The sequence below is a fragment of the Mobula birostris genome, chromosome 7 (genome assembly GCF_030028105.1).
Source record: "Mobula birostris isolate sMobBir1 chromosome 7, sMobBir1.hap1, whole genome shotgun sequence".
In the NCBI taxonomy this organism is placed as follows: domain Eukaryota; kingdom Metazoa; phylum Chordata; class Chondrichthyes; order Myliobatiformes; family Myliobatidae; genus Mobula; species Mobula birostris.
The window spans coordinates 76429053-76441259 of record NC_092376.1 but is presented as its reverse complement, the minus strand read 5'-3'; the positions used below and the strand labels follow the sequence as shown (position 1 = coordinate 76441259).

Below are 12207 nucleotides of genomic sequence, written 5' to 3'. Positions count from 1 at the left end.
GTAGTGAAATTGTTTTATTTTCACTTCTAGTCGTTTCTAGGAAATTGTTCCCTCTAAGCATAGTGTGGTGTCTAACGGCCACATGGCATACATATGACTGACACTCTTTAGCAAATATTTGGCAACAGTTTCCTGTTCCAATTAAGTGGCATGGTATTCCAATAAATGAGGGGAATCAAAGCTATTTCCTCAATTAGTTGTTTGTTCTTTATGAGTTGTTCCAAATTAGCTGATAACCCAATTAACTGGAATCCACTGTATATTTATAACAAGAGAGTAAAGGAGCCTCAAAACAGAATAAACACACATATTTAGATGTGCGATGCTTTGGAAGGCCAGCACCAAATTGTTGCATTCACTCTCTACATTATAGTTTAAGAGACAAATCTGTCACAAAATGAAAACAATAAATGCAAGACATACTCAGCGGGTCAGGCCTCAACTAGGGGAAGACAAATAGAGCTAATATTTCAGGTCAATGATCTGTCATGTTTGTTTGTTTGTTTTTATTTTAGCTTTTCAGAATTTTCAGTTTTATATTAGTTGAAAAAACTGCCACTGCAGTTCTATCTACTAAGCCATCAGTGATGACAAACCAATGCACTATCAAAGAACTCCTGAATTTGGATTGCAAACCTACACGTCTTTGTGTACCATGTGAACCAATTCCACTGATATACACAATAGAAATACAAGGGTTCATGCAAGTTGTAAGAAATTGGCAGTTCATATTCTTTTTTTTTTACAGGTGCATCATGTCAGAATGTATTTCAATAACCTGCAACACAACTTGGATGCCACCTGTCATTTTAATGGTGCTGGTGTGACCCATGTTGTCTATAAACCATTCATGCAGAAATTGGCTTTCAGTGCTTGTGATGTCTGCTTTTGACTTTTGAGAGTAGCCTAAGTAGGGCCCAAGCCAGTGCTAGAAACTATCCTATCAAGTTAATTTATTGACTTTCCTTTAGCAACTCTACACACAACCACACCCCACCCCACTCCCCGTTCCCTGTCTACCTCTCCACATAACCATAGAGCTACTGCTATCTTCTCAAGATCACAATCCTTAACAGAACAAGTAATTGGGTTGACTTGTTGGAATGCTGGCCTTCATTTCAATGACAAAATATAAAAGTTTGATGCAACATTAAAGTGTGCTGGTGAGACTGAAGTACATACAGTTTTGGTTTAAGAAAGGATATTCTTGTATTGGAAATAAGAGATAATCTGCAGATGCTGAAAATCCAAGCAACACACACAAAATGCTGGAGGAACTCAGCAGGCCAGGCAGCATCGATGGAAAAGAGTGCAATCGAGGTTTCGGGCCGAGACCCTTCAGCAGGACTAGAGGGAAAAAAAAGATGTTCTTGCATTGGAGAAAGCTCTGGGAAGGTGCAGTAGATTAATTCGTGGGATGAAGGGGTTTATGTATGAAGAAAGAACAGAAGGCCGGGATTATGTTTAAGAATATAGAAGAACTTGAGGTGATTTTATTGAAACATACAAATTCCGAGGGAGGTTGATAGGATGGATGCTGTAATTATGAATACACTAGTGGAACGAACTAGAATTAGGGGTATAGTTTTAGAACAATCACCCATTTAAAGGGGATTAAAGAGGAACAACATCTCTCAGAGGCTTATTAATTGTTGTAATTCTCCACCCAAAGAACTGTGGAGGCATATTCATTGAATATATTGCATAAGATATAGGAGCAGAAGTAGGCCATTTGGCCCATCAAGTCTGCTCCACCATTCAATTATGGGCTGATCCAATTCTTCCAGTCATCCCCACTCCCCTACTTTCACTCTATATCCTTTCATGCCCTGGCTAATCAAGAACCTATCTATCTCTGCTTTAAGTACACCCATTGACTTGGCCTCCACAGCCGCTCGTGGCAACAAATTCCACAGATTTATCACCCTCTGACTAGAGTAATTTCTCTGCATCTCAGTTCTAAAAGGACATCCTTCAATCCAGAAGTCATGCCCTCTTGTCCTAGAATCCCCTATCATGGGAAATAACTTTGCCATATCTAATCTGTTCAGGCCTTTTAACATTTGGAATGTTTCTATGAGATCCCCCTTCATTTTCCTGAACTCCAGGGAATATAGCCCAAGAGCTGCCAGATGTTTCTCATATGGTAACCCTTTCATTCCTGGAATCATTCTCGTGAATCTTCTCTGAACCCTCTCCAATGTCAGTATATCCTTTCTAAAATAAGGAGCACAAAACTGCACACAATACTCCAAGTGTGGTCTCACGAGTACCTGATAGAGCTTCAACATCACATCCCTGCTCTTATATTCTATACCTCTAGAAATGAATGCCAACATTGCATTCGCCTTCTTCACAACCGGCTCAACGTGGAGGTTAACCTTTAGGGTATCTTGCACAAGGACTCCCAAGTCTCTTTGCATCTCTGCATTTTGAATTCTCTCCCCATCTAAATAATAGTCTGCCCATTTATTTCTTCCACCAAAGTGCATGACCATACACTTTCTAACATTGTATTTCATTTGCCACTTCTTTGCCCATTCCCCTAAACTATTTAAGTCTTTCTGCAGGCTTTCTGTTTCCTCAACACTACCCACTCCTCCACCTATCTTTGTATCATCAGCAAATTTAGCCACAAATCCATTAATACCAAATCATTGCTATACATCGTAAAAAGCAGCGGTCCCAACACTAATCCCCGTGGAACTCCAATGGTAACTAGCAGCTAGCCAGAATAGGATCCTTTTATTCCCACTCTCTGTTTTTTGCTGACCAGCCAAATCTCCACCCATGCTAGTAACTTCCCTGTAATTCCATGGACTCTTATCTTGCTAAGCAGCATCATGTGCGGCAGCTTGTCAAAGGCCTTCTGAAAATCCAAGTACACCACGTCTACTGCATCTCCTTTGTCTTTGCTGCTTGTGATTTCCTCAAAGAATTACAGTAGGTTTGTCAGGCAGGATTTTTCTTTCAGGAAACCATGCTGGCTTTGGCCTATTTTGTCATGAGCCTCTAGGTACTCCATAATCTCATCCCTAACAATCGATTCCAACAACTTCCCAACCACTGATATCAGGCTAACAGATCTATAGTTCCTTTTCTGCCACCTCCTACCCTTCTTAAATAGCGGAGTAACATTTGCAATTTTCCAGTCATCCGGTACAATACCAGAATCTATCCATTCTTGAAAGATCATTGTTAATGCATCCACAATCTCTCAAGCTACTTCCTTCAGTACCCGAGGGTGCATTCCATCAGGTCCAGGAGACTTAGCCACCCTCAGACCATTAAGCTTCCTGAGCACCTTCACAGTTGTGATTTTCACTGCACAAGTTTCACTCCTCTGACACTCTTGAATGTCTAGTATACAGCAGACATCTTCTACCGTGAAGACTGATGCAAAATACACATTCAGTTCCCCTGCCATCTCTGCATCTCTCATTACAATATCTCCAGCGTCATTTTGTATTGGTTCTATATCTACCCTCGACTGCCTTTTTACCCTTTATATACTTAAAAAAGCTCTTAGTATCTTCTTTGATATAATTCATCTTTTCCTTCCGAATGACCTTCTTAATTTCCTTCTGCAAGTTTTTAAAAGCTCCCCAATCCTCTATCTTCCCACTAGTTCTGGGTTTCTTGTATGCCTTTTCATTTGCTTTTACTTTGGCTCTGACTTCACATGTCAGCCACAGTAGTGTCCTTCTTCTCTTTGAAAGTTTCTTCTTATTTGGAATATATGTCTTGTACTTCCCTCAGAAACTCCAGCCATTGCTGCTCTGCCGTCTTTCCTGCACATGTCCCTTTCCAGTCAACTTTGGCCAGTTCCCCTGTTATGGCATTGTAATTTCCTTTATTCCACTGAAATACCGACACACTTGATTTTATTTTTTCCGTCTCAAATTTCAATGTGAACTCGATCATATTGTGGTCACTGTTCCTTAAGGGTTCCTTCCTCTTATCACCTCCGGATCAAATGACAACGCCCAATCCAGCACAGCCAAATCCCCTAGTGGGCTCAACAATAAGCTATTCTAAAAAAAAAGCCATTCCTTAGACATTCTACAAATTCTCTCTCTTGAGGTCCGGTACTGACCTGGTTTTCCCAATCCACTTATCATCACATTGCCTTTCTGACACGCCTTTTCTATCTTCTGCTGTAATTCGTAATCCACATTCTGACTGCTGTTTAGTGGCCTATATACAACCGCCATTAGGGTCCTTTCACCCTTGCCATTTCTTAACTCAACCCACACTCTACACCTTCCAATCCTATGTCATCTCTTTCCAATGATTTAATATTAGTTCTTATACACACAGCCACACCACCTCCCCGCCTACTAACCTGTCTTTCCTATATACCGTATATCCTTGGACATTCAGCTCCCAATGACAGCCATCTTTTATTCAAGGGAAGAATTAACATACCTTTAAATTGCAATGTAATCAAGGTAATTAGGGGGATGCTCCAGAAAGCAATGCTGAGGCCATAATTGGGGATTAGCCATGACTTTACTGAATGGAGAAGAGCTTAACCTACTCTAGTTTATGTTTTTATACAGTGGCTTATTACCCAATCAATAGGAAATCAGTAGGAAAAATGTTAACATATATAATGAAGATATACACTCAGTGGCTACTTTATTAGGTACCTCTTGTACCTAGTGAAGTGGCTACTGAGTGCATGTTTGTGGTCTTCTGCTGCTATAGCCCATCCACTTCAAAGTTCTACATGTTGTGCATTCAGTGATGCTCTTCTGCATACCACTGTTGTAAAGAAAGGTTATTTGAGTTACTGGCAACTTGAACTAGTCTGACTATCCCCCTCTGACATCTCTCATTATCAAGGCATAACTGCTGCTCACAGGATTTTTTTTTTGTTTTTTGCATTGTTCTATGTAAACTCTGGAGACTGTTATGCATGAAAATCCTAGAAAATCAGCAGTTGGAGATACTCAAGCCACCCCATCTGACACCATCAATCATTCCATGGGCAAGGTCACTTAGATCACATTTCTTTCCCATTCTGATGTTTGGTCTGAACAAAAATTGAACCTGTTGACCATCTCTGCATGTTTTCATGCACTGAGGTTCTGTCATGTGATTGGCCAATTAGATATTTGCATTAACAAGGTGTACAGGTGTATCTAATAAAGTGGCCATTGAGTGTAAATAACATGTGAGCTATTATATAATTGAACAGAGTAACACATAGGAAATCCTGGAAGAACTCAGCAGGTCAGGCAGCATTTATGGAGAGAAATGAACTGTCAATCTTTCAGGACTGTTTATTCCTCTCTATGAATCAATTGGCAAAATAATCAAGAAACAGATGCAAATCCAGTCTGTTCACAGAAGAGAGCATTTTTCCACAATGATTGCTGTACTAGGATCAAACAAGGTCAACTGTATTAGGAATTTGCTGTTGTGTGTTGGTGCGACAAAATCAACAACATTCAAAAGTTATACAGAATAAAAAAATGTTTAAAAATGAAGTTCGAGGTTAAAGTATAGATACAGAATAAAATATACATAAATACTAGTTTGTATTTACAATGTAAACAGCATTATAAAAATAGTTTAAAGTGTTTACAGTGCAGTACGGTGACTGAGGTAATAGATAGAGGGTGGGTGGTCAGGGGGGGGTCAGTTGATCAGATTAATTGCCTGGGGAAAGAAACTTCTGGAAGGCGTGAAGATAGCATAAAGCTTAGACTCTGGTACAAACTGATTATTGGAGAGGCTGAGATTGGAGGATAGGTCTCAACTTGACTGTAATTATTGTTCCCAATCTGGTTTACTACATGTGATTGCAGCTCATTCAACAGCACCAGCAAGGGCAATAGACTAAAATCATTGCTAGATTGTTGCAAGTCATAAAAGCACGAGTGGCCATTAAGCCCAAGAATATATGCCAGCTCTCTGTAGAGCAATTGTCAATCCTGCTCTATCTCCATAACCCTACATATTTATCACCCTCAAATAATTATCCTATTTTCTTTTAACATCTTGATATTCTCCACTTCCACTATCCTTGCAAGAAGCAAACTACAGACCAGTCCACCTTCTATGAAAGAAAACAAATTTCTTCTGTGTATCCTTCTGCATTGCATCTTAAATATGCACCTCCTTGTCACTGTACCATCAACCAGTAGGAGTAGATTTTCTCTGTCTACCTTTTCAAAATCCCTATCAACTTTTTCTTCGACTTCCTTTGCTCCAATGAGAATAATTTGGGATTTTTCAACAGAAACTTGAAAGTTAAAATCTCTCATTCCTAGAACTCTGCTGAACCCTCTCACCTTTCCTAATGTGTGGTGACCAGACCTGGATGCAATGCTCTAGTTGTGGCCTAACCAGAACTTCATAAAGTTTCAGTAAAATGTCTTTTTTAATTACTTTCAATATGTCCAGCCAACACCCCACATCCCCACCCCACTCCAGGTGTGCGTCTGTTCTTGTAGATTCTTTAGAACCATGCTCGTCTGGAAAATAACTTCTTTTACAAGTTGTTTCCATAAAGCCATAGGACATGGGAGCAGGATTAGGCCATTTGGCCCATTGAGTCTACTCTGCCATTTAATCATGACTAATTCTTTTTCCCCTCCTGTCTTTGAGATTATTTTAATCTAAACTCTTGCATAAACCTGAGTTTTGTTCACCAGCCTTTGTATGTACTTTATCAACTTTCTTTTGGTTAAGATCTATGTAGACAAAATCCACTGCATTTTAACCATTGACCTCCTCTGGATCTTCATCAAAAATGGACTTTACCAACTCTCTTGACAATAACTCACATGTAGACTGGTCTGGAAGGTGAGAACACATGGGATCCATGATGAGCTAGCCTATTGGATGCAAAATTGGCTTTGTGGAAGGAGTCAGAGGGTAGTAGCAGAAAGTTGCTTCTCAGATTGGAGGCCTGTGACCTGTGGTATGCTGCAGGAATTGGCACTTATCATTTATATTAACAATCTGGATGAGAATGTAGCTGGCAGTGGTTAGTAAATTTGCAGATGACACTAAATTGATGGTACAGTGGACAGTGCAGGAGTTTGTCTAATGTTACAACATAGTCTAGATCAACTGGGAGAGTGAGCAAAGGAATAGCAGAGAGTATTTAACTCAATCAAGTTCAACATGATGTATTTTGTAAAGTTAAAGGAGAGGAGGGTTTAGGCAGAAAATGACAGGACTCTTGGGAGTGCAGTAGAACAGAATGATGTAGGGATTCATGTTCATAGTATTCTGAAAACAGAGACACAGATAAACAAAATTGTGAAGGAGGTTTACGACATGCTTGCCGTCACTAGATGGGGCACTGAGTATAAAAGTGGGACATCATGCACTGGTGAGATGGCATCTGGAATACTGTGTGCATTCTAGTTGCCAGACTATAGGAACGATGTGCTTAAGCTGAAAAGGGTGCAGAAGAGATTCACAGGATATTGCTAAGTCTGGAGGGATTGAGTTATAAGGAGAAACTAGATTGTGTGGGACTATTCACCCTGGAGTGAAAGAAGCTAAGGAGTGAACTTACAGATGTTTTTAAAATAATTAAGGGCCTAGATAAGGTGTAATGTCACAGTCTTTTTTTTACAGGATACAAAATTTAAATCTAGAAAATGTAGGTTTAAGGTGAGAAGAGAAAGATTTTAAGAGGATTGTGATGTAAGTTTTTTCACAGAGGGTAGTGGGTATATAGAATGAACTGCCAGAGGAAATGGTAGAGACAGGTACAACTTCAATGTTTAAAATTATTTTTTCTAAAACCTTGCCCACCACCTATGTTAATTGGCCTATTTTTAAACTAGTAATGTCCTTACACTTTCTAGCACAAAGCCATTACACTTGCCACTTTACAATCCTCCATCAATCTTCTTCGTACCTAGGGAAGATTGAAAGATCACAGAGAGTTTTGTACCGTCTTGACCTCCACTTTTCTTAGTAAACTGGGATGCAAGCCAATCAGGCAGGTAACCATTATAAACAAAACCAGTCTTTCCAATATATTCTGCCATCAATTTTCATCTCTACTGTAACTGCTAATACCAATATTTTTCAGCAACGCCTTCCTGAGTAAACAATATACCAAGTGCTCATTACGAATTCTACTTTTCCCCTGTGCCCACAATCAACTTCTTTGATTCAAATAGGCCCCACCACTAGAACCCTGAACTATCTGGTAGAAGTCTTTTGGGGCCAACAGCCTTTCTACTTCCTTATTCTCTCATATTTCCAGCTTTATTTTCCTATTCACTTCCTCCTAAACTAAATGTGTTTAGCATTCTTCTCACTAGAAGAATTCATGTGACATGCAATATACACCCCATTTTTCCTATTTCATCATATTTTAAGTTTTTTTTTCCATCACCCAACTCAGTTCCTCAGGTCACAGCAACATCCTTGTAAATTGCTGCTGTATTCTTTCAATCTTATTTTTCCTGTGGGTAGGGATCACAACTGCACACAATACTCCAAATTTGGCCTCATCAACGTCTTATACAACTTTAACATAACATCCCAACTCTCGTACTCAATACTCTAATTTATGCAAGCCAATATGCCTAAAGCTCTCTTTATGCCCCTATCTTCCTGTGACACCACTTTCAATTAATTTAAAATCTTTTTGTTCTGCCACATTCCTCAGTGCCCTACCATTCATTGTTTAAGTCCTACCCTGGTCTATCCTCCCAAAGCCCAATGCCTCACACTTGTCTGAATTAAATGCCATCTGCCACTTTTCAGTCCATTTCCCCATCTGGTCCAGATCCTCCTGCAGGTTTTAAAAGTCTTTTTCGTTTTCCTCTTAATTGTATTTCTTTACAACCCCCATCTTGTTACACAGAGATGTTGCTGAATGTTGAACTAAGTTTACCTGTTGTATAATGTATGCAAGGATTCCTGCTGTGTAGTCTGGTGTGCCTTCATTATTTCAGGACATAACAGGTCCTGAAAAGGAATGCCATTTGGAACCACAGTGTGAATTATGTAAACATGTTGTCTGTGAATCTATATACCCAAAACCATGACTGCTGCATAAATACTAGTAATCTTATGAACAGTTAGAATGTATGCTCGTAAATTAAAACTATTTGTGAATTTGAAATATTATATGGATGAATAAAAGAGTCTATTGCTGTACAACAACTTACAAATTATATTAAATACATTTATTTCTAACCAGTTATATTTTGCCGGCACTGCGATGACATCAGATGGGCTCGCTGAAATCTCTCAGTTGCATCTTGTTGCTTCAGTTTTCGTTCTTGAAGCACCTTCTCACTAAATCTTCGTTCTTTTTCCTCATCTTCTTTGTGCCTCTCCTGAAGGGCTCTATATGCAATACAAAATTCTGCAAGGGTAGTGTAGTAGTGATTTACATAGAACTTCTGAAAAGTTACTATGATAACATAAGGCAGAACCATGAAAAATTAATGTGATTCCTTAGATTAAAGTTTCACAGCCAATTTTGAGAAGCTCGGTCACCCAACTACTTGATATAGTGAATGTACATCATTTAAGAAATAATTTCTTCAGTCGTGATTATCAAAGTAAATGGTATTATTCAGTATTATACCTGCAAGCTGGCAGTGCAATGTCTGATTAGCTGTCTTTAAAAATGATTTTTAAAAATCTGTTGCAGTAGATACAAAGAAATTTTTTCCCCAGTTGTGGGGAAGAGCATAACTGAAATGCATCTATAAAAGATATAAACACGCCATAAAGAAATCTAATAAGGAATTCAGATAAATCTTCTTGTCCCAGAGTTATGAAAGTCTGGATCCCATTATCACATAGAATGATTGTTGTGAAATCACGTCGCACGGGATCGATCTGCTGCCAGGCCGATGGAGACATCCTCCAACTGGAGCCCCGAAACGGCGGTGCGGTAAGCCGGGATCTCGGTGTCCGAACATTGTGCTTCTGCCAGTGCTGCGTAGTCTGTTCCTGAGGACGATATGCCTACTGAGTGGAGGCAGGGGCGAGACAGTGTGTCGGCGACAACGTTGTTCTTCCCTGCGATGTGGCGAACGTCCGTGGTGAAATCTGAAATAAAGGACAGGTGCCTCTGCTGCCGAGCCGACCATGGGTCCGATACCTTGGCCAGTGCGAAGGTGAGGGGCTTGTGGTCCGTATACTGCCTTCCCTCAAGGAAGTACCGGAAATGCTGGACAGCCAGGTAAAGCGCTAGCAACTTTCTGTCGAAAGTGCTGTACCTCACCTCTGGTGGCCATAGGTGCCGGCTGAAGAAAGCAAGTGGTCGCCACTGGTCCTAGACGAGCTGGTCCAGGACTCCACCGACTGCCGTGTCGGAAGAGTTGACTGTGAGTGCCGTGGGTACATTGGCTCTCGGGTGTACCAGAAAGGCAGCCTTTGCCAGCGCCTCCTTGGCCTGCTCGAATGCCTCCATGGACTCCGCATCCCATGCCACTTCTTTGGTCTTGCCGGCCATCAGGCTGAACAAGGGTCTCATGATGCGTGCCACCACCGGCACGAACCGATGATACAAGTTGATCGTCCCTATGAACTCCTGCAGGCCCTTGACCGTGCTGGGCTTGGGGAACTGGCAGATGGTCTGGACCTAGTCCAGTAGGGGAACTGCGCCATGTTGGTTGACTCTGTGGCCCAAGAAGTCGATCTCCGTCAGCCCAAACTGTCATTTCGCCGGATTGATTGCCAGTCCGTGGTCACTCAGGCGTTGGCAGAGCTGGCGCAAATGTGCCACGTGCTCTTGGTGCGAACTGCTGGCCACCAGGATATCGTCCAATTAAATGAAAACGAAATCCCAGGCTGCATCCCACCGAGTCCATGAGCCTTTGGAAAGTTTGGGCTGCATTCTTGACACCGAAAGGCATCCTCAGGAGTTCAAACAAGCTGAACGGGTGATGAGGGCTGTCTTGGGCACATCGTCGGTGTGCACTGGGATCTGATAGTATCCCCTGACCAGGTTGATTTTCGAGAAGATGGTCGCTCCGTGCAGGTTCGCCATGAAGTCCTGGATGTGGGGTACCGGGTATCTGTCGGCAGTTGTGGCATCGTTGAGCCTTCTGTAGTCTCCGCAGGGCCTCCATCCTCCTGCGGACTTGGGCACCATGTGCAGCGGGGCTGCCCACGGGCTGTCTGAGCGGCGTACGATTCCCATCTCTTCCATCTTACGGAACTCCTCCTTGGCGAGGTGGAGCTTGTCGGGTGGGAGCCTGCGAGCTCGGGCATGCAGCAGTGGTCCTTGCGTAGGGATGTGGTGCTGCACGCCATATTTGGGGTCGGCCGTGGAGAACTGCAGGGTGACTATGGAGGAGAATTCCGCCAACACTCTGGCGAATTTGTTACCTGAGAGGGTCATGGAATCCATGTGGAAGGCCAGTAGCTTGGTTTCTCCGAGCTGGAAAGTTTGGAATATCTCAGCAAGGACCAAACGCCGGCCTTTTAGATCGACCAGGAGGCAGTTAGCTCGTAGGAAATCTGCCCCTAGTAGTGGCTGTGACACCGCTGCCAATGTGAAAGTCCAAGTGAAACAGCTGGACCCGAAATGCAGTGAGATAGTTCGCGGGCCGTACGTCCGAATACTGGTGCCATTTACAGCGTTGAGTTCGGGGCCGGGGACCGTGGTACGAGTGTCCATGTTCGAGCGGGGGAGTACGCTGTCTTTGGCCCCGGTGTCTACCAGGAAGCGCCGCCTGGAGTGTCAGTCCCAGAGGTACAGGAAGCTGTCTCGGTGGCCAGCCGTCGTAGCCATTAGTGACGGCTGGCCCCAGCATTTCCTGGAACAGCACATGGTGGACGGCAGCGGCGTGCGTGTGAGCCCCATCTTTGTTGATAGAAACACCATCGTTCCGAACTTCCGTCTTTTTTCCCCGTGGGTCTTGACAGCTTCGGTTGCAGGGCCTGGGCATTGGGGCGCACGATCGTGGCTAGGCCAATGGAGGCTGCTCCATGTTGCTTGCTCTGCCAAAGGATGTCTGCTTTAGCCGCGACCCTGTGTGGGTCGCTGAAATCCTCACTCGTGAGCAGGAGGCGAGTGTCCTCTGGCATTTGCTCGAGGAAAAACTGTTCGAATAAAAGGCACGGCTTATGGCCATCCATGAGCGTCCATGATCATTCATGAGCTCGGTGGCATGCGGTCGCCCAGGCCGTCCATGTGTGGGAGCCGTGCGGCCCGTTCGCGGTGGGAGAGTCCAAAGGTACAGCTCAGGGGCGCCTTAA

The 12207-nt window shown here is 42.7% G+C and overlaps 1 protein-coding gene across 4 annotated transcripts in view; it reads right to left on the bottom strand.

Moving 5' to 3' along the window:
• Nucleotides 1–12207, bottom strand: part of cep126 (centrosomal protein 126) — a 143988-nt gene that overhangs the window by 113757 nt on the left and 18024 nt on the right. For 3 of the 4 annotated variants that reach the window (XM_072263453.1, XM_072263450.1, XM_072263451.1), the window contains exon 3: nucleotides 9185–9336. In XM_072263453.1, the coding sequence (XP_072119554.1) occupies nucleotides 9185–9336 (152 nt within the window). Of the gene's footprint in view, nucleotides 1–9184; nucleotides 9356–12207 lie in introns of all 4 variants that reach the window. The other variant, XM_072263452.1, reaches the window with a different exon arrangement.